The 23217-nt window shown below is 43.3% G+C and overlaps 1 protein-coding gene across 3 annotated transcripts in view; it reads right to left on the bottom strand.

Annotated features, from left to right (window-relative positions):
• The window catches only part of USP4 (ubiquitin specific peptidase 4), a 44092-nt gene extending 24367 nt beyond the window's left edge, over positions 1–19725 (bottom strand). For 2 of the 3 annotated variants that reach the window (XM_045530242.1, XM_045530243.1), the window contains exons 1-6: positions 19546–19706; positions 17494–17621; positions 10923–11053; positions 9192–9318; positions 8260–8405; positions 8069–8130 (exon numbers count right to left, since the gene is read on the bottom strand). In XM_045530242.1, the coding sequence (XP_045386198.1) occupies positions 8069–8130; positions 8260–8405; positions 9192–9318; positions 10923–11053; positions 17494–17621; positions 19546–19646 (695 nt within the window). In that variant the 5' untranslated portion in view covers positions 19647–19706. Of the gene's footprint in view, positions 1–228; positions 370–8068; positions 8131–8259; positions 8406–9191; positions 9319–10922; positions 11054–17493; positions 17622–19545 lie in introns of all 3 variants that reach the window. The other variant, XM_045530241.1, reaches the window with a different exon arrangement.
• Positions 19726–23217: the final 3492 nt, after the last annotated feature.

Below are 23217 nucleotides of genomic sequence, written 5' to 3'. Positions count from 1 at the left end.
GTTAAGCTGTGGGGAAAATACCAGCTCACAGGAGGACAAGCAGCGCAGGTCAGAAACAGGAAGCACACTTTACTATGGGTATGAAATGGAGTGAGAAACCACATGCCGCAGGTTCCCATGGGGAATTCTAACTCCACTATGCTTAGTGTAGCAGCAGATGAGCTCTCCAGGTACAGCCTGGGAAAGGACTCAGAGGGAAGGGAAGCAAGTGAAAGGGCCTGCTCTTACCCCCTGCTGACACCGGAACTGTGCATCCCAGAGGTGTTAGTGCTATCACCATTTGCAATGGGAGAGGCAGACACTGAGGAATAGGGACTTGCTGATGATTTTGGAGAGGTAGTAAAATTTCTGCTAGGCACAGTGCTTGATCTGGGAGAGAGAAGCAAAAACAATGCCACTGACTTTTTGCAAAGAGCAAGCCCTATTTAATGCCTTAGGTCTCTTCTCAAGAAATAAACATTCTCCATATTCCGTTACTTAAAATAAATTGCAAAAAAACCTGTTTTCATGCTATTTCAAGATAAATTTTATTTAAGAAAGAGTAAAGAAACTAATTGGTCTTCCTGTCTCATTAGTCCACATGGTCATATGTTGACTCTTTTAGTGTGATAAACCACCAGGTTGATCTTTAGGGCATCATGGTTTGATTTACAAATCATAAGCTTCCCCGAATTTTAAGAGTTTCCAGTGAATGGCATAGAAAAAAATGGCAATAAGAGATGGCTTTCTCAAAAAATGCTTGATACAAATTAAATAGTTAGCTATAAAGACACTAGAACAGGAAAATGGCAATTTGGTTTCATTATGTCATTCAAGGGGAATTTTGTTTCTTTAAATTTGCCAAATGTGAGTAACCTCTCTGTTTCAAACTCATGTTTCAATATTTTTCACAGACTCTTATTTTAGACTTATTCCTACTCTCTCATTAATTAATTCAAGGCCTAATTGCTCCAAATCTTAAATTGCTATCGATCTTATCAATGTACTAGAATCTACATAAGAACATATAGAAGAAAGTGAATCTTTATGCATTGTTTCAAATATGTTGAACTGTGATTTTCCTTCTAGAATACTGGGTTATTTTTAGAATACAGAAAATGATCGAGAAGATGTGCTGTCCCAGCACAGTACCCAGCCTCATGGGATCTATCTCAATCAGGCTTCTCTGTGAGAAGAAAGTGAAACATGGCAGCAAAGATAAGGTATGATCCTATCCCCACACCAGCAGTGGGCAGAGACATCAGGAAATTATCCAGGGGCCTAAGTGGGCTTCAGGAACCAACTTCTCCTCCACACTGAGGTCACAGTGAGGGAGAGGGAAAGAGGACTGACTCCCCCACCTCTCACCTTCCCATGGGGAAATGCACCATCTGTAATCCTGAAGAGAATTTGCTTCACATACAAAGGAGTCCTCACACTACAAAGGAGTCCAAGAACTCAGGCAACCACATTAAGTGAGACTCATCAGAGCCTAGGCCACTCTCTTCCATCACACAGGAGATTTAAGCATGCATTTCAGGCCTGTCCAACATGATGTCTAACATCATTTCCCAGCCTCCTATGCAGGCAGGAAAGTATGCTGCCCAAGGCTGGTCTGATATGCAATGGCAGACTCACTCAATCATCTCGGGACTGAAGACAGGTACTACAGGACAGTTCAAATTTTGAGGTACAGAAAATCAAGGTATATAGTCTGACATTCTCCTTTTCAGTAACTACACTCACTGGCGATTTATTCTATTGCCTTGAGCTTAAAAGGGCAAAAATCCATACAAACCATTACACACATCCAAGACCTGTCAATTTTTAAGAAACAACATTTCTGGTCGAAAGAAAACGATCCTCCCACCTCAGCCCCCCAAAGTGCTGGGACTATAAGCATGAGCCACCACACCTGGCCAAGTTTGTCTTTTGGTCGGTGAGTTTAACCCACCTACAGTGATTACAATATTGTTATTAGACTTAATTGAACTTAATTCAGTCTCCTTATTTCAAGTTCTAATTACTGCGTTTTTTAGTAGTTTTTTTCCCCCTTCTTTCTTGTCTTCCATTAAATTTCCTATTGCAGGTGGTTTGCTAGTTGTCTCCTGATAGCAATTATTCCCTTCTTTTTTAGTTTAAAAATCCCAATTTTTGGCTGGACACCATGCAGTCTTGCTAAAAGGCACTTCCCAGCCTCCCTTCAAGCCAGGTATCATCCCATGACTGGGCAGAAAGATGAAAATGGAGGTTTGATATATGATTTCTGAGAAATGTCCTTAAAAGGAAGGGGTATGTCCTCCTTCCCACTTCCCTCTTCCCTCTCCCAGCTACTGGAATGCCAGTCTAATTACTGCAGCTCTAGAAGTTACCCTGGATCAGAAGGTGGCTACTTTAGAAGTAGAAGCCACACACAGTAGAACAACAGGACAAAGCAGCTAGGTTTCAAATAATGCAATGCAGCTGGCACTAACTGCCAACCTCAGAAATTGTTTTAGAAAGATGTCTCCATTTTGTTTAACATGCTAATTTTTAGGTCTTTGTTACCTGCCAGCAAACCTTTCCCAACTGAAACCCCATGTTTCAAAGTTATAAATTCTAGTTTTACATTTCTACTAGTTGTTTCATTAATTTATTAGGAGCTTTAGCTATTTTTATTTTCCCTGATAAATTACTTAAACTTATATTTACCTTTCCTGTCCTACAAGAGAAGCAGTTCAGGACATTCTCATCTTTCTCTGCTCTTTATTACCGCCCATCCCCTCACCTGTCTTCCAGGTTGGGATTACCCAGAATTTACCTCTGGATTGTTATGAATACTGGTTGCTTTCTTAAACCTTGATTATTTTATTAAACTTTTGTTTTTGTAGGTATAAGGTTTCATGGTGTTGCCCAGGCTGGTCTCGAACCCCCAGACTGAAATGATCCTTCCACCTCTGCCTCCTCCCAAAGTGCTGGAAATACAGGCATTAGCCACTGCGCCCAGCCTATTTTTAAATTTTATTGAAGTATTATATAGACAAGTACCAGCCAGGCAAGGTGGCTCATGCCTATAATCCTAGCACTCCGGGAGGCCAAGGCAAGAGGATCGCTTAAGCTCAGTAGTTCGAGACCAGCCTGAGCAAGAGCCAGACCCCATCTCTACTAAAAATAGAAAAAATTAGCTGAGCAACTAAAAATAGAAACAAAAAATTAGCCAGGTGTGGTGGCAAGCACCTGTAGTCCTAGCTACTCGGGAGGCTGAGGCAGGAGGATGACTTGAGCCCGGGACGTTGAGGTTGCTGTGAGCTAGGCTGATGCCACAGCACTATAGCATGGGTAACAGAGGGAGACTGTCTGGAAAAAAAAAAAAAAAAAGTATTATATAGACAAGTACCTAAGTCGTACGTACAAAAATCAAGAAATTTGCACCAAGTGAATACATCTGTGTAACCAGTACCCAGTCTAAGTGACAGTACCATGCCCCTAGGTGTCCTTCTCATGCTCCCTTCAGTCACAATTCTTGCCAAAAGTCACCACTATCCTTGAACCCCAGAGGTTAATTTTGCCTGTTATTAAGCTTTATGTCAACAGAATCATATAGTATTGCCCTGCTTTGTGTCCTCCTTTTCTCATTCAACATTGTTTCTAAGACTTGATGTTGCTGTGAACTGATACACAAAATTCTACTGTGTACATATACTGCAATTTACTTATCCATTCTACCGCTGGTGGGCATCTGGGTTAGCTTCAAAGTTTGCGATTATGACAGGCAGTGCTATCATAAACATCCTTGAACAGGTCTTTAAGTGAACATGGCATGTATTTCTGTTGGTTGTAAGCCTAGGAGTAGGATCACTGAGATGCAGAATATGCATATCATTCTACATTTTTTTGCCTCTTTTTCTAGTGGGCTTGTCTGACTTTTTCTTATTAACTAGTAGGGGTTTCTTTGAGATTCTGGATACAAGTAATTTATGAGACATATATATTGCACATATCTTCTCCTACTCTGTGGCTTGCCTTTTTACTCTTTGATGAATAGATGTTCTTAATTTAAAATTCTATCCACTTCCTCCTCTATAGTTGGTGCCACTGTGTCTTGTGTAAGAAATTTTTGCTTACTCTGAAGTCATGAGGTCCTTACTTTTCTGATCAAGACAGCACTTCACTAGTTGTGTACTCTCCCTCACACCTGATGGATTTTACTGCACGCCCCTGGACTCTAGCAGTACTTCTTCCAAGAGGTTTTTAAAGGAGTTGTGTGTGGGCCAGGCGAGGTGGCTCACACCTGAAGGCCGAGGCCGGAGGATCACTTGAGCTCAGGAGTTTGAGACCAGCCTGAGCAAGAGTGAGACCCCCATCTCTATAAAAATAGAAAAAAATTAGTCAGGCGTGATGGTGAATGCCTGTAGTTCCAGCTACTCGGGAGGCTGAGACAGGAGGATCACTTGAACCCAGAAGTTTGAGGTTACTAGCCCAGGCAAGAGCAAGACTCTGTTTCACAAAAACAAAATAAAATAAAAAATAGAGGAGTTCTGGGTGGAAAACCTTGTCAGAGAAAAATTATTTCAGGTTTTCTTTTTTTTTGAACCTGACATTGTGAACATAAAAATTATTTCATCTTTACATTTAAATAATAGTGAAGCAAGATACAAATTTCTAAACTACTTTTGACCCTGAAAAAGTATCCCTTAGATCCACTGCTGCTATTGAGAAGTTTGATATCAATCTGTTTCTTATTCCTTTATAAGAGACTTTTTCTTTCAAAGTGATTTAGAATTTTTTCTTCATCTTTGTTGTTAATTTCACCCTACTGTGTCTAGGTTGGGATGATATGTCATGTTTGGTATTCTTTAAATTTAAGATCTTTATGGTTGGTCTGATGGTAGTGGGTTATCAAAACTTATTAATATTAGTGTCATTAAAGTTGGTATACAACCCCCCACTGCTAAATTTGACTGGCTAAAAAAAAATTTAAGATCTTTTATGATTTCTGAGAAATTCTTGGGTCAGTATTTCTTCTAACATTATCTTCCCCTTGTCCTGTCATTTCCTCTCTGTTTCTGAAATCCCTATTATGTTGATAGTGACATACCGATATATATTGATATGGACATATGGATCTTGACATCCTCCACAGCACCACCTTTCTTCTATTATCTTCCACCTCTTTATCCCTTCATAATGCCTTCTAGAATTCAACCAGCCCACATTTATTGAGTCTTCAGCTACATCCATTCTGGCTACTCAACCCATCCTCTGAATTCTTTGTTTCCAAGTTTACATACTTGCTCCTGTTTCATGTCCCCATGTTTTTTCTTTCTTTCTTTCTTTTTTTTATGAGACGGAGTCTTGCTCTGTTGCCCGGGCTAGAGTGCCGTGGCATCAACCTAGCTCACAGCAACCTCAAACTCCTGGGCTCAAGCAATCCTACTGCCTCAGCCTTCCAAGTAGCTGGGACTACAGGCATGTGTCACCATGCCCAGCTAATTTTTTCTATATATACTTTTAGTTGTCCAGATAATTTCTTTCTATTTTTTTGGTAGAGACAGGGTCTCCGCTCTTGCTCAGGCTGGTCTCAAACTCCTGAGCTCAAACGATCCTCCCCGCCTTGGCCTCCCAGAGTGCTAGGATTACAGGCCTGAGCCACTGCACCTGGCCCCATTTTCTTGACAATATTTATTACGCTTATTCCATCCTCTTGTGATTCCAGGAACATGAATTCTGCTCCAACTAGCACCAGCTGTCAATTTGTCATTTTCCTTTTATGCTGACTACACTTGTCAGTCTCTCGTTCTGACTCTTTGTAAGCTGCTTACCAGATGAGATAGCAGTACTCCTCCATGCACTGCACCCCCAACAGGCTCCTACCTCATACAGAGGCAAAGTTAGAACCCGAGTCTCACAAGGACCAGGGGGCCTACCACCTCCTCAACTCCTGGGCCTCATCCTCCCCCACCCTCCTATCATGCCCCTTAGCTCCAGCCACAACAAACTTCTGCTGGTTTTCAACCGGGCATGCTTCTGCCTCAGGACTTCTGTGGCCACCGTCATCTCTACCTTACTATGTTATTGTCCCCAATAAGTACCACAGTCATTGCTGACTTCTTTACCTTCTTCATGACCGTGTTTAAATGACACCTCAGTGAGGCTTCCCCATTATCCTATCTAAATCTGCCCCTTCCCAAAAGCCCAGGACTTGCTAATTCTTCTGCCTGATTTTTTTCCATGGTATATATAAACATTGGACACACATGATTTTCTTATTTATGTATTTTCTCCTCCTCGAGGATAAAGAGATTGTCTGTTTTTTCACAGTATTCCCAGTGCCCACACCAGTGTCTGACACTATGTGGGGTAGTGAGGAAGGGCGATATTCCTCAGGAATTCCACTCTGGGCTCACTCCCCATTGGCCACGCCTTACCAGGAGACTCTAATCTCAGATAATCTCAATGAGGCACTGCTCTTTTCCAAAAGTTCTCTCCTTTCACTGGACTCTCTTAGGCCTCTGAGTGTGGCAGGGATAGGGAGAAGCAATGGTGAGAAGAGAAAAAGGCACAACTAAAACGGTCTTCCCTGGCCAGGACTGCTCTGAGCTGCCAACCTTACCTCACAGACTGGAATTCAATCACCTTTTGTTTCCCTGGGGGGATCTTGCAGTTTTTATGTTATTTTCTCTCAGTTCTGTGGCATTTCTAGTTCCAAGAAGAGAGATGGCTGTCTGGGCTGTATTAGTTTCCTATTGCTGCTGTCACAAATTACCACAAACTCAGTGGCTTAAAACAACACAAATTTATTATCTTGCAGTTCTGAAGGTCAGAAATCCTAAACAGTCCTCTGTGAACTTAAATCGAGTGTTGGCAGGACTGAATTCCTTCATGAAGGCTTTAGAGACTTCTAGAGGCTACTTGTATTGTCTGGCTCATGGCCAGTTAGGTCTTTCTCACATTCCATCACCCTGACTCTGCTTCTATCCTCACACCTCCTTGTGTGACTCTCCTGCCTCCCTCTTTAACTCACAAGAACCCCTGTGATTACACTGGGCCTACCTGGACAATCTCACTGTCTCAAGATCCTTAATCACATCTGCGAAGTCCCTTTTGCCATATAAACTAACATATTCATAGGTTTTGGGTTTTACATGTAAACTAACATATTCACAGGTTCTGGGTTTTACAATATAGACATCTTGGTGGGGGAATCATTATTCTGCCTACCACAGATATTTTGTCATCTTGTCAGGAACCAGCGACCAAGGTTTCTTAAACTGGAATCTGTGGCTGGGTTTCGGGGTCTATGAAACCCCTGAAACTGTTTGCAAAATGTTGTGTCTTCATGCATGTTTGTCAAGAGAAGGCTCGTAGTTTTCATGGTTCTCAAATTGAAAGCTATGAGCTCATCACTACGTATGGTCATAGTCCAAGGTCTGACTGAGGAAAGAGGGAAGAGTCCAACATTGTCCCCATAACTACTGGAACACAGACATGATTTTCCTAATTTACATTATAAAGAATATTTATCACTTCTTTCTTTCCCCTTCTAAAAACATGCACAGTTCCACATACCACATGAACATCTCCTGAGACACATGCACCTAGAGTCCAAGATTAGTAGCTGAAGAAATCCCCAAGCAAGCTAAAGGGCAACAATGGCCACTGGATAGAGTGGGATGGAATCTACCTATCACTTTTAAGTCACACATAAGACCCCATACATAAGACCCCATGCCTAAGTCCTCTTCTTTTCCATCAAAGCCTCTAACTACAGGTAGAGAAAATAAAAGAACTTGACAAACAACAAAGCCAGCTCTTAGCACAGCAGCAATCTCAGATCCTGGTTCCTCAGATCTCTTCCTCCTCCTCTCAGTCTCAAAAAAAAAACATGCTCACCACCTTGCTGAGATACCCTGAGAGGCTTCCCTTGGATGGCATGCTGCTTACCAAAGGCCAGGGTCTTCACCCAGGATTGAGGACTCTGGATATGAAACTGAGTATGTTTTTTTCATCTGATTCAGAACAATTTTTCTTAGTACAAGTAATTGCCTCATGAAAGACTGTCTCTCTTACACATGTGAGCCCAGACACAAGGGAGATCAAGTTCACTTACTTTGACTGCAGGGTCTGCCTGGGCCACGTGCCATCTTCATTTTGAGGCTCAATGACTAGCACCTGAGTGAAAGGGGAAACTAAATCAGGAGAGTTTACACCACTGCACAACCAACATGCTTAGAACCAGATGGTGTGTGTCCACACACCCTGGCAGAGCTACCTGCTGGGGCATGGCCTGGGCCCTCCTACCTGACCCTGGTATAGCCCAGCATCCTGGACAGTGTTGTCTAGCTTGCTCAACTGCTCATAGGTGTTGCTCATGTATTTGTTCCAGAGCCGTGTTTCACGTTCCGCAGGGATGTTGAACAGCTTTCGCATCTCCTTCTCGATGGTCGCTAAGGACAGGCAGAAACATCACTCAGGGCCTTCTCCAGATGCAAGGCTGAAGACAGCCATGGAAAACCAATGCTCACCCTCCTTCCTCTTTGGATGCCCATAGGTGCTTTGGATCAAAAGTTTTGGCCGGGCGCGGTGACTCACGCCTGTAATCCTAGCCCTCTGGGAGGCCGAGGCGGGTGGATCGCTCGAGGTCAGAAGTTCGAGACCAGCCTGAGCGAGACCCCGTCTCTACTAAAAATAGAAATAAATTGTCTGGACAACTAAAAATATGTATATAAAAAAAAAATTAGCCAGGCATGGTGGTGCATGCCTGTAGTCCCAGCTACCCGGGAGGCTGAGGCAGTAGGATCGCTTAAGCCCGGGAGTTTGAGGTTGCTGTGAGCTAGGCTGACGCCAAGGCACTCACTCTAGCCCAGGCAACAAAGTGAGACTCTGTCTCAAAAAAAAAAAAAAAAAAAAAAAAAAAAACTAGCTCTGCCACTTTCTTGCTGAGATTTTTTTAATAAGTTACTTTTTAACTTCTCTGAATCTGCATTACTTCATCTTCATCAGCATATGACAAATGGGCAAGGACCCCGCTGGGTGTTCCATAAAACAGGATTCCCAGGCTTGGCTCTTCACGAGAATCCCCCAGGGAATAGGCTCCCACGTCAGGACTGGCAATCACAGCCTGAGAAGATCTGCGTAGAAAATATGAAGAGGGCACCCCAGCTTCCTTCCCATCAGCCACAATGCCCTGCACTCTCTCACCAGATAATTGGGACCCCAGCCCGGCTGCTCACCAATGGTGTCTGCTTTGCTGAAATGGCAACTCAGCACATTCGTGGGGTCACTGTTCTCACAAAGCTTCAGTTCCAGCAAATACACCTCGACTTTGCAGTGTTTGACAAACAGGCCATGCTCCACAACCTGCGAACAAGAGGCACGGGTGAAGGTGCCATGGCTCCACACCTGGGCAGTCTTGGAAGCAACACATCTCATCAGTAGCAAACCTACTGATGACAATCATGAGTAGAAACTTATGATAATCAGTTTTCTTCAGTGATCAAGGGATCAGAAGTACAGGTTTTTAAAGCCACCAGTGCCTGTACCAAGAGTTTAAAAATCTTTTTTCCATTCGTTACGAGCAAGAGCATCTTAATAGAACCAGAGAGAAGACTATTCCTCACTGGTTTTAATGCCACAATAGGGCCTTCAGGCAGGTCTCAGGAGGTCAGCTTTGAACAGAAAGGTCTTCTTTCAGATTTAGCAAAAGTGTACTCTAATCAACTACTCTTGCCCCTTAAAATACATGCCTGAATATACGGAAAAATTACCTTTTGTATCTACAATAAAGCACTGGGACAACCACCAGATGGTCATTACCCAAAGTTCACAAGCTAATTAACCCATTAATTCACAACTAATTACCAGAAGAGCCACAACTTGCCCATAAGGCCAGACACTGCACAAAACAGAAGTCACTGTTCATCTCTAAGTAGGGATCAGGATACCTCCCTTGCAGGATTTGTCAAACCAGAGGACTAGAGAACACAGCTAAAGCCCTACCTCTACAAAATCTCAAAAAAAAAAAAAAAGCCGGGCATGGTGGTGCACACCTGTAGTCCCAGCTACTCAAAGGCTGAGGTGGAAGGATCACTACAACTCAGGAGTTCAAGGCTGCAGTGAGCTATGACTGTGCCACCATACTCCAGCCTGGGCAACAGAACGAGACCCTGTCTCCTTAAAACAAAAACAAAAACAAAAACAACTAATTACTCAACAGTGTAGTTAAAGACTCTAATGGATGAGGAAAAAGAGATATCAGAAAAGTTTAAAGATATGACGTCCGGGCCGGGCGCAGTGGCTCACACGTATAATCCTAGCACTCTGAGAGGCCAAGGCGGGTGGATCGCTCGAGGTCAGGAGTTTGAGATCAGCCTCAGCAAGAGCGAGACCCCGTCTCTACTAAAAATAGAAAGAAATTATCTGGACAACTAAAATATATATATAAAAAAAATTAGCCAGGCATGGTGGCATATGCCTGTAGTCCCAGCTACTGGGGAGGCTGAGGCAGTAGAATCGCTTAAGCCCAGGAGTTTGAGGTTGCTGTGAGCTAGGCTGATGCCACGGCACTCACCCTAGCCTAGGCAACACAGCAAGACTCTGTCTCAAAAATAAATAAATAAATAAAATAAAAATAAATAAATAAATAAAGATATGACGTCTTTAAGATGTGTGTATGCCCCAAACGAGCTTTCTCTCATAAAGCCTTCCAGACAGTGCACTGATGGCAGCACTGGACACATCCAAACCACTGGGTAGCTCTGATGTTTGGAGGCCACTCATTGTAATATCCTGGGTGAGCAGCCTCACTTACTACCAGTCACAACTACGATTCTCTAAAGAGAACCAGAAACAAGGCCTCAAGCACCTTACATATGTTCATTTTCCTAGGAAATCAACACTAGTCAGTATTCCCTAGGGAGCATCAGCAGACACTGACCAGCATTTGCGACAATTCACATACTCACTTTTCTGACAATGGGCTGCTGGCCTTCTACACACCCATACCAGTTTAGTAATTTGTTCCAGGCCTCAGTTGGGACCAATACATAGTCTAGTTCATCAATTAAGTGTTCCTTCAAGGTCTGACTCTCAGGATCTGAAAAAGGAAAACAGCACATAACTCACTACTTTAATCCCCCAAAATGGCTGTTTTACGTGATTCTTAAGTATTTTTCAGAAATAAGAAAAGTATTTACAGAACAGGTACAAAATTCCAAAATTCTGTCACTGGCCATAACACACAGCAGACCTGACTACTCTTTGTCTTTGTCCTCAGCCATATTTTCTCAACATTTTATAAGGAACCTTTATTTCTTCTGTAATTGGAAGAAGAGAGGATAAAAGAGAAAAACTCCAATTTACATTTCCAAAGTGCTTCCAGATTCCACAATTAAAACTGTTAATCATGAATATTTACCATATTCATAATACCACTTTAAAGTTAGACATCATCTTCCCCTGAAAGATTTATTAAGAAAGCAAATAAATGAGGCACTGAAGTTAAATTTATTTTATCAAGAGTCATTTAGCATTATTAGTTTTAAACATTCCAAGTCAAAGACCAGCTGGACACTCCCCAGTGGGGTGGAGAGAGAATGTACGTAGCACGCTAAACATTCATCTCACATACACCAGAGAGGCAACATTACTGAGAGTCAGAAGTGAACATCCATGGTCTAAAACACACTCCCTCGAGGGAGGACCAAGGGAAGACTGATCACCTCTCACCAAGGGAGTTTTCCCTGCCAAGCCTGTGTCCATCAACACCCACTCCCAGAACAATTGAAGCCACTGTTCTCTCCCAGACCAGTGAAGCCATGAAAAGTGAAAAAGTACCCACAATGGTCTAACTCATCGGCAACTTAAGGCAGACAACATTAAAACAAAAACAAAAACCATACACAGCATTCACAAGTGATTAGGGCTTCCCACCATCCCCCCCATTAGTTTATGCCCCACTCCATCATGTCTTCCAACCTTCTTCAGGGCAGGTTTCCAACCTGACCCACCTGTGCCTTTTTCATTTCCAAGAAAAAAGGAAAGAAACTCAACACCCTTGGAGAAAGAGAGAGAATACCAAGGTAAGACAGATAAATGGATAAACAAGATGGTATATACAATGCAGTATCACCCTGCCTTAAACAAGAATAAAATTCTGATACATGCTACATTATGAATGAACCCTGAGGATATTATGCTAAGTAAAATAAGTCAATCACAAAAAGACAAATACGATACGATTCCATTTATATGAGGTATCTAGAGTAGTCAAAATAGAAACAAAGTAGAAATGGTAGTTGCCAAGGGCTTGGTGATAGCGGGTAATGGGTATGGAGTTTCAGTTTTGAAAGATGAAAAAGTCCTGCAGATTGGATGCACAACAATATGAATACACTTAACACTACAGGCTGGGCACAGTGGCTCACACTTGTAATCCTAGCACTCTGGGAGGCCAAGGTGGGAGGATCACCTGAGGTCAGGAGTTCAAGACCAGCAAGAGCGAGATCCCGTCTCTACTAAAAACAGAAAAAATTAGCCAGGCATGGTGGTGTGTGCCTATAGTGCCAGCTCCTCAGGAGGCTGAGGCAGAAGAATAGCTTGAGCCCAGGAGTGTGAAGTTGCTGTGAGCCAGGCTGACACCACAGCACTCTAGCCCCGGAGGCAGAGCGACACTCTGTCTCAAGAAAAAAAGCACTACAGAACTGTACACTTAAAAATGATAAGGCCGGGTGTGGTGGCTCCCACCTGTAATCCTAGCACTCTGGGAGGCCGAGGCAGGCAGATCGCTCAAGGTTAGGAGTTGAAGACCAGCCTGAGCAAGAGCGAGACCTCGTTTCTACTAAAAAACAGAAAGAAATTAGCTGGACAACTAAAAATATATAGAAAAATTAGCTGAGCATGGTGGCGCATGCCTGTAGTCCCAGCTACTCGGGAGGCTGAGGCAGGAGGATCACTTGACCCCACGAGTTTGAGGTTGCTGTGAGCTAGGCTGACGCCATGGCACTCTAGCCCTGGGCAAAAGAGTGAGACTGTCTCAAAAAAAAAAAAAAAAAAAGTTAAGATGGTAAATTTTGTTTGTATTTTAATGTAATTGAAAATAAAATTTCAAAAAATACCAAGATGAATCCTCCTCATTGGTGAGCCAACCACCTTCCACAGCAGCTCTGCCATGATTTTTTTTTTTTTTTTTGGAGACAGAGTCTCACTTTGTTGCCCGGGCTAGAGTAAGTGCTGTGGCGTCAGCCTACCTCACAGCAACCTCAAACTCCTGGGCTTAAGTGATCCTACTGCCTCAGCCTCCCGAGTAGCTGGGACTACAGGCATGTGCCACCATGCTCAGCTAATTTTTTCTATATATATTTTTAGTTGGCCAGATAATTTATTTCTATTTTTAGTAGAGACGGGGGTCTCACTCTTGCTCAGGCTGGTCTCGAACTCCTGACCTCGAGCAATCCACCCGCCTCAGTCTCCCAGAGTGCTAGGATTACAGGCGTGAGCCACCACGCCCAGCCTGCCATGATTATTAACATTGACAGATCAAACCTTTTCTGTTCAGGAACAGGACAGTCCAGGGGTAGTACTTATGAGTCTGCTTGAGATAGGAGCTTCCATAAAAAATTGATACCTAACCTCCAAAGTTTTCTGATTTGCACATTAAAACTCATAAAAGTTATTCATTTGTTGTCTTACTTGGGGAATACATTTTCTTCATTTCTAATACTAAGCATCATGCAGATCTTCCCGCTCATACCATGCCATACAGCAGGTAGAAATCCTTAAATGTCCAGAAGAAACCAACAGCTTTTAGTCTCATCAAGCCCAAGTATATCAGTTCTACAAAGCTCCTTCCCCTCTGTGGCTCACTGACAATTCACCCAAACATGTCATTCTTATGACACTACATGACAAGTACTGGAAATTTAACGGAGTTTTCAATGCAGTTCACTATTTTCACTCAAAACTGGATCAGTCCAAGAGCATCATGATAAAAATCAAACAGAGGTTATGAAATGAGGATGTATCCTCTACAAATTTCTTCAACAAAGAGGCAACTATGGAGGGAAATGAGAGCACAGTTTGCTGTGCCACAAGGATTCCATCTGATACATAATAGGGGTATGGATGGAAATGAGAGAAAGGGTGGTCTGCAGAAAGCATCAGCAAGGATATGTTCTTCCCTCTCCTTCCCATACTTTCAAGAGTCTTTTCCAATGCACTCTCATGATCTTAGGCATAAGGCAGCCAGGTTGAGACTGGTAGATGACTGACAGCCTAAGAATAATTGGGTGAGGTCCCTTGTTACAACAGGAGGTCTGTTCTCATCTGTGGCAAATGTATCTTGCTCTTGCTCTGTGTCAACCTATTTTATCCTGTCTCAATAAACTTCGTTTCACACTTGTAAAAAAAAATTATTGGGATGAACTTCATTTGCCAGAGACTGGTCATTCCTGCACTGTCAATGTTCTACTCTGAATGTGCTTCTCACTTCCCAAGCACACAGCTGACATTTCAAGCCAAAGCCCAGTGACATGAAATTGGGGGATCACAGAAGGAATGCTTGCTCTTAGCTGAACATTATGCAAAAAGACCACAGAGTCCACTGGAGGATTTTTATTACTATTAATATTACTACAGGCATACCTCAAAGATACGTTCAGCTCTATTCTACCGAAATAAATATTCCAATAAAGCAATTCACACAAATTTGTTTCCTAGTACATAAAAAAGTTATGTTTACACTATAGTCTATTAAGTGTGCAATAGCACTATGTCTAAAAAAATGAATCGTGCCAGGCACAGTGGCTGACACCTGTAATCTCAGCACTGTGAGAGGCCGAGTCGGGGGATCACTTGAGGCCAAGAGTTTGAGATCAGCCTGAGCAACACAGAGAGATCCTCATCTCTACAAAAATGTTTAAAATTAGTCTGGTGTGGTAGTGTGTACTTGTGGTCTTAATTACTCAGGAGGCTGAGCAAAGAGGATCACATGAGCCTAGGAATTTGAGGTTGCAGTGAACCATGATCATGACACTGCATTCTGGTCTGGGCAACAGAGCCACAGACCCTGTCTCACCAAAAAAAGCAAAAACAAAAAACAAAAACACAGCAATGTACATACCTTAATTATTAATATGTACTTATTGTTAAAAAATGCTAAGGATCATTTGAGGCTTCAGTGAGTCATAATCTTTTTGCTAGTGGAGGGTCTTGCCTTGATGTTGATGGCTACTGACTGATCAGATCAGTGTGGTAGTTGATGAAGGTTGGGGTGGCTGTGGTAATTTCTTAAATAAAACATCCATGTACTTGCTGGAGTTAACACTTTTTATTTCCTTCAAGAACATTTCCTTTGCATTCACAATTTGGCTAACTGGCTCAAGAGGCCTAGCTTTCAACCTGTCTCAACTTTTGAGATACCTTCCTCCCTAAGCTTAATCATTTCTAGCTTTTGATTTAAAGTGAGAGATATGTGACTCTTCCTTTCACTTGAACACTTAGAGACCACTGTAGAGTTATTAATTGGCCTAATTGCAGTATCACTGTCTCAAGGAACAGTGAGGCTCAAGGAGGAGAGGGACAAGGGAACAGCTGGTTGGTGGGGCAGTCAGAAAACAAATATTTATCAGTTAAGTATACCATCTTATACAGGCATGGTTCACAGTACCCCAAAACCATAACAATAATAAACATCAAAAAACACTGATCACAGATTACCATAATAGACATATAAATAATGAAAAAGTCTGAAAAAGTATGAGAATTAGCAAAATGTGACACAAAAAGTGAGCACAGGCTGTTGGAAAAATGGCACCAACATACTTGCTTGATGCAGGGTTGTCATAAACCATTTTGTAAAAGCACAGTAGCTGCAATACGCAATAAAGTGAAGCACAATAAAAGGAAGTATGCCTAGATTTAAAACCTTAAGAATTCTCCATTTCAAAAAGGACAAAATGTGAACATGATGCAACAATTCCTTGGGGCAACTTCATTTTATAGTACCACCATCCAACCTACATCTGGAAACAAAGTAAATGACATTGTTTATGTCATTTAGACATTTTATACCTCTCCTACAACAAAGTCTGAGCTGAAGTACTGCTCATTTTTAAAAATAGCCAGGTTAGTGTCTGGTACATGGATCAAGTCTCATGCCTTTTTTGCCTTCCTACTGCCCTGATTCTGGACACATTCAACAAATCACCACTGTCCTGACTATAACGAAATCTAAAGTCAGGCAGAACAAAGCCTGGGAAAAACTGTCATCTCAGTTCCTCAAGGTGTACAAGCCAAGCCTTGGTGTGTCATATTATCACTTTTCCCAAAGTTAACACTGGAAGCTAACTGTGGTCATAACTCTTGTCTACTGACCTTCCACCTCTTCTTACACTATTTCTATGATAAACATAGCCATCACAGGAATTCTTGATGAACACTGACAGGTCTAAAATTTGTCCCACTCTAAAGGTAACAAAAGATTCTGGTAACCTGTCATGGGATTAGAGTTGAAAGAATAAAAAAAAGTCCGGGCCATGGTGGCTCACACCTGTAATCTCAGCACTTGGGAGGCTGAGGCAGGAGGATCACTTGAGATCAGAAGTTCATGACCAGCCTGGGCAATATAGTAAGACCCCATCTCTACAAAAAATACAAAAAAAAAAATTAGCCAGGCATGGTGGCATGTGCCTATAGTCCCAGCTACTCAGGATGCTGAGGCAGGAGGATCATTTGATCCCAGGAGTTTGAGGCCTCAGTGAGCTATGAATCCCTCCACTGCACTCTAGCTCTGGCAGAACCTGTCTCAAAAAAAAAAAAAAAAGCCAGGTGCAGTGGCTCTGGACTATAATCCTAGCACTCTGGGAGGCCAAGGTGGGAAGATTGCTTGAGCTCAGAAGTTCGAGGCCAACCTGAGCAAAAGCATCTCTACTAAAAATAGAAAAATTAGCTTGGCATCAAAGCATGTGCCTGTAGTCCCAGCTACTCGGGAGGCTGAGGCAGGAGGATCACTTGAGCCGAGGAGTTTGAGGTTGCTGTGAGCTATAATGACGCCACTGCACCCTACCTGGGGCAACAAAGGGAGACTCTGCCTCAAAAAAAAAAAAAAAAAATTCCGGTTCCCAAATTTCAGATGCAACTTCAAAATGATATCTTATTGGAGTCCACCTGCTCAAGGCCTCTTGGGTGTGGCTCCGGATAAAAAAAAAAAAAAAAAGTAAAAAAAAAAAAGATATCTTATTGCTTTCCAGTCCACATATTCATCTAAAATCTGAAATCTCTAGCAGAACTAATTTGCAAAGAAAAACATTTAAAATGTTAGAAGCATGCTCTTGTCAGAAGCAGTTAATTTCAGAAGAAAAGCAGCTTAACTGCTCCCTAAGAGTCTGTAAAGTCTTCTGCTATAGATGCAAATTGAGGATACTTGGATACTTCCTCACACTAAGAAAGTCAGGCTCACAATGTCCATGTTATAGATACACATGACCTAGGGCCACTACCCAGGTGAACATTTAGCTAGAAAAGCAACATTTACTGCACCTGAAAAGAGTCCAGAGTTGTCTATAGGGCCAGGAAACAGGTTATGTTCACCCACATTGTACATATCCCAGCTGTCAAAGCCCACATACTTCTTCCACTGCTTGAACCATCGGCTGTCAATAAGATACCTAGAGAGAGACAAAAATTTACTGTAGCAAAAATTTGAGGTTATAAGTTTCCAGCCAGGTGCAATGACTCACACCTGTAGTCTCAGCCACTCAGGAGGCTGAGGCAGGAGGATAGCTTGAGCCCAGGAGTTCGAGACCAGCCTGGGCAACATAGCAACACCCTGTCCCTTAAAATAAAAAAAGTTTCTGCAGCAGCTGCCTTAATCCTTTTTATGGTCTTTTCACTTGGGGAACACATAATCCTCACTAAAAACACACTCACCAGAGCAGGAGCAGGGGCCAGGCCCTACATGGCACAGAGGGCCTGGCCCAGGGCAGGCATCCATTAAGTGAAATGATTGCTGAAACAGTGAATAAATAAAAGGAAGAAAATAACTGGTTTCAAAATGCTTACTTAAATGGAGTCTTTCTGTGGGTAAAATCATGTTTGCTAATGAACAAGTCGTTGATTTCATAATGTTCTTTATAGAGGTCCTTGTCCAGGCAGACAGTTTTGGTTATACTGCTTTGCTTGACATAACCAGTATTAAACTAATTTTCTTTCTAAAAATGGGATAGTAACACCAACCGTTTCAGTTTTTCTTTGAGGACCAAATGAGATATACAAAAATGTACACACGTACATGTGTGTACACATATATACACACAAATATACAAACAATACTGCCTAGGTATGAGCATCTTGTCAAAAAGCATTAAGTTGTGCTTCACATTCAACTTACTGCTTTTTACACTTAAATATAAGCAAATCTGATTACATTTTAAAACTATCACTCAGCTGTTTCACAATTAAGACAGAAGGAGGGGAAAATCTCTCCGGGGCAACAAAGAACAATTATACTGGTTGTTTTTTTATAATTTTATAACCAACAATGTGAGAGGAGATCAGGCAGTTTCCCAGAGGCCACAGGAATCTATAAATACATCCAAATCAATAAAATGCTATCTTCCCTCTAAATCCCTTGAGGAATAATTTCCATACAATTTCACTATGTGATTTTAGTCTATCTTAAACTTCTCTGCTTCTGCTGAGTATTCTTTGTTACCCCTATGCAGGATAACTGCAAAAGTACCTCTGCTTGCCCTGTCTTTCACAGCTTGGCTAGCTCAAGATGAACACCATAAACCCATATCTGAATTCGTCCTAACCCCAGTGTTTCTCTTTCCTGTTCAATTACTCTGTAGATCAACACCACAAAGGTTCCTTAAAGATGGATATCGCTCAATCATATTCAACGTAAAGCCTAAGGCCTAGTTTTCTACTCCCACACAATAGTCAATCTACTAGTGGAAAGTATTGCCTCTTCTACTAAACAATTTATTAACAAGCCTCATATCTCAGCCTTGCTTTTCCAAATCCTGGACTTTTAAATCTTCTAACTCCAAGATGTAGGCTATCCTCCCCTCCCACTCTGAGAAACTGCTGCCACAAATATTTTTGACACTTCCTACCAAAATAATCTAAGGCTTTCAGACATTTGTTCAGCTTCTGACCTTGACATCTGTTCAACAGTTTACAAGTTACAAAATATGTACTTCTGATCTTCACTTCAACCCACTGAGGGCGGTGAGCTACCGTGCTTTTAACTGTAAGGAACCGAGGTCTTCGCCCAAGGGTACAAAGTAGGTCCTCAGTTGTAAAGGGCTCTCCCCACCCTCACTCCCCTTCTCCACATCCTGCAGCCCTAGCCCCCACCAGGCCTGCTTCCTGGGGCTCAGAATGGGCCGAGACGACCCCCTCCCCCACCCGTGCTTTCCCAGAGCTGATCCTGAGGTTCGTCTCCTGAGAGGCAGGTGTCAAGCCACTCGTCACCAGACACCACCCCCGCCGGCCCCTACCCAAAGCGAGAAAAAGGGGCCTGGCCTCAGGGCCAGATCCCCGGCCCCCAGCACCGCGCGTCGGAGTGGCGGGCCCGCTGCTCACCACTGCGCTCCCCGCTGGAGCGTGGTCCTCATCAAAGCCCCGACCTCGGACTTCTGGGTCTCCGCATCCGGCCGCTCTCCACAGTCCCGACCTTCCGCCATCTCGTCCACCGCCCCGACCTAGCCGGCCCGGACATCCGCCCCGCGCACAGCGGGCTATGGGCCGCGCCTACGCACGCACGCACGCACGCACGCCCGTGCGCGCGCCCCACCCCTCTTCGCGCGGCTGCCTCGAGCGCCTGCCGGTCTAGCTTTTACTCCCTGCCCCCACGCGCATTTTCTCTCCTCCTCGTGTGGCGTGGGGAGGGAGGCCTGCGGTAGACTGTCGTGCGGGGAGGAGGAGGAGCCGGCACTTCCTCCCGCCCTGCCAGCTGCGCTTTGTACCCGCTCCCCGCAGCCCGACTGCCCTGCGGCTGTCGGGCACACCTTTCTCTGCTCTGGGTGGCGCCCACCACAACTCCGAAGTTCTGTTCTGCCTGGCAATGTCAGGAGTCAGACATTAGGCCCCATGACTTTTTCGGGCACCTCACTCCTCCATCGGGGTTATTCTGGTCCTAAATAAACGCAGGCCAGATGCAAGAAGCCCTGTTACCTAGATTTTCTCATTTTAACCCCTACAATTCAGCTGAAGACCTTAGGCGAGTCAGCTGCCCAAACGTGGTATTGGGGGTTCCTGCCCCGGTGGCCCTACGGGGATTTCCAGCTGCACCAACACCTTGAGACTGGACGGCGTGGTCTCGTCATTAATAATCGCCTTAAACAACCCCAACGCCAGAATCATCTGGCCTACGGCAAGATTCCATCAGCACTCCACACTGAGCTTCTTGCTTTTTCAGGGAGACAACCAGCCAGAGAAGGGTGATAGCAGAAGTCAAAGGAGAAGTCCAGATGTGTACTCCACTTTAGGTGCCCAGGCATCTTCTTAATTGTTACTGGAACAAGATATAATGTCCTGAACACTGTGTTTTTCACTCGACCCCACACACCCCCACATTTTTTTTTTTTTTTTGAGACAGTCTCACTCTGTCTCCCTGGGTAGAGTGCAGTGGTGTTATCATAGCTGACACACAGCCCTCCCCTCCTGAAGGGGAAAGCCCAGAGCAAGGAGTGGCCTAGATGTCTAACAGTTCCTGCCCTTAGAGAAAAATAAGGTTCATAAGACCAGGTTCCTATCCTCATACAATCTAGTAGATGAGAAGAGAGCTTTCAAAAATAACCCCAGTGACAAGCAGTGTGTGGTAAGTGCCATTAAAGGGAATGAACCAAAGGCTGTAAAAATGTCAGGCACAACCCCAGCTGTAAATGAAAGTCTTTGACTTGAGTAGCATTTGAGGGTGTTCTTGAAGAAAATGTTGGCAGCATGGAGATGAGGGTGCACATTAGAGGAGGGAGACTAGAGGGATCAGAAGAGAATTTCCAGAACAGGCAGTACCGGATCAAAGAGTGGGGGTTAGGGCAGTTGAGCTGGGCAAGACTACAAGAGCCTCAGGGGATCTAAAACTAGATAGGAGGCCAGAGGGACCACATGTCCTGCCTTAAAAGGCAGGCAGGCATTGTACCAAGTTTTGGAGCAGAGACAAAATGGCTGAGAGTGCTTTACACCCACAGTGGTGCAACCTAGACAGAAACCCATTAGGAACTTCTCACTGGGGAAGTGGCTCTGAGGAAGAAGAGGAGAAACGGATAAGCCAGGTTCAGTGTTGGGAGTGGAGGAAGGGGAACTAGCCCAGGAAAGGTATGATAGGTCATTTGAACAGATTTACTATTTTTATGTTGGGTTTTGGCTAATTAAAATTAATTTGCCCTCCCTGAGACTTCCGTAATACACAATCTGATAACAGAGGCTTCTTGGCAGTTTGGGTAGATAGCAGAGGAATAACCCTCTAATAGCAACAGTTACCAAAAAAAAAAAAAAAGAGAGAGAGTAAATGTGGAATTAAAACTAAAACTGCCTTAAATAGGCCGAGCATGGTGGCTCATCCCTGTAATCCTTGCACTCTGGGAGGCCTAGGTGGGAGCATCGCTTGAGCTCAGGAGTTTGAGACCAGCCTGAGCAAGAGCAAGATCCCGTCTCTACTAAAATTAGCCAGGTGTTAGTGGCAAGCACCTGTAGTTCCACCTACCTTCAAGGCTGAGACAGGAGGATCACTTGAACCCAGGAGTTCGAGGCTGCACTCTACCAAAGGTGATAGAGTGAGACTCTGTCTCAAAAAAAAACAAAAATAAAAAATGAAAAAACCACCTTAAATAACCACATAGCAATTAATCTTCTACAGATGAGTTGCCACCATGTGATGATGATTCTAGATCTGGGAAACCAACCCTAACAAGACAAGTCCCCTTCTATGAAAGTTCTTTGAAACTGTTAAAAATGTTATCAAATGAGAAAGAAATATTACCTTTACTCCTGTTATTTATGCCAAAACAAAGTTGATTACTGACATTAGTTCAGAACCTACATTAGAGGGTGTCTGTTTCCCTCTTCTTTTTTTAGCAGTTTCTCCTGTACCATTTATGGCTTAAGGAGGACAAGTAGGACAAGTCTCAGCACTACAGAAAAGGGGACAAAACCTAATTATAAAAAATGAAAAATTTGGAAAATATTTTTAAGCCAGGAACTTTTCAGTGCTATTAAATGGCTGTAAAATAGTGCACTAATTATTAGTAGTTCCTTAAAAATTAAGATTACAAAGTGCTAGTAGTTAAAATTTGAGGAATAAAGTGAACTTGGGGGGGGCAAGGACAATATACGTAACATAAACTTTTGTACCCCCATAATATGCTGAAATAAAAATAAATAAATAAAGTGAACTTCATAGTAAGAAGATCATCATTATTTCCAATGTCCTTACTTTGTTAGGGAATTTGCTTGTTTAAAAAGCATTTTTTTTAAATGGAGAACTAGAAACAAATGAGCATGTGCTTGTGTGTTCCGGCTGTTGGAGTGACCTAGGGGCTTGAGAGGAAATGACAAGAGTGAGTGATTCAGCACAGGAGACATCTTAGGCCCAGGGCTGTGTTCTCTATTGAACAACTTCACCCTAGGGAGCAGTGTAGGCCTAGTAGGGCACCCAGGTCCCAGAAATGGACAATTCATACATTGCCAGGAGAGTTTGGGCCACAAGAACAGAAGAGAAAGGGTTAGGTAGATAGCAAGGGATCTCTGACTCTCCTAGGGACAAAAGCAGGTGCCTTGCCTTGATGCTGCCTTAAGCAATTGCCCCACCAGGGGAAGAAGGACAAAGGTGCCCCCCCCAATTCCCCACTCCTATCTTGGTGCTCCCCCACCTTAATCCTGCCCCAAGCAACTGCCACACCTGGAGAGAAAGAAGAACCCTGCCAATCTATAAAACAATGCTGGAATTCCCCAACCCTGGGGCCCGAGCAGCCCAGGCACAATAGGATCTACAAAGAGACCTAGAGTAACCTAAGGCTAATTATCCTGTGGTTAACTGTCCATCAAAGTGGTTCAGTGATGACATCTGAACCATGATCAGGGCCTAATCCAGACACTGTAAAACAAGACTCCAGACCATTCATTACCAGAGCCTCTTGTTATGACAGGGGGCCCATTCGTAGTCTGTAGCAAATATATCTTGCCCTTGCTGTGTAAACCTATCTTGCTCTTCCTCTGTAAACTTTGTTTCACACTTGCTTTGCTTTTGTTGTGTCT

Source organism: Lemur catta, chromosome 18 (genome assembly GCF_020740605.2).
Source record: "Lemur catta isolate mLemCat1 chromosome 18, mLemCat1.pri, whole genome shotgun sequence".
NCBI classification, from domain to species: domain Eukaryota; kingdom Metazoa; phylum Chordata; class Mammalia; order Primates; family Lemuridae; genus Lemur; species Lemur catta.
The sequence above is the reverse complement of the archived record's forward strand: the minus strand, read 5'-3'. Positions and strand labels throughout refer to the sequence as shown.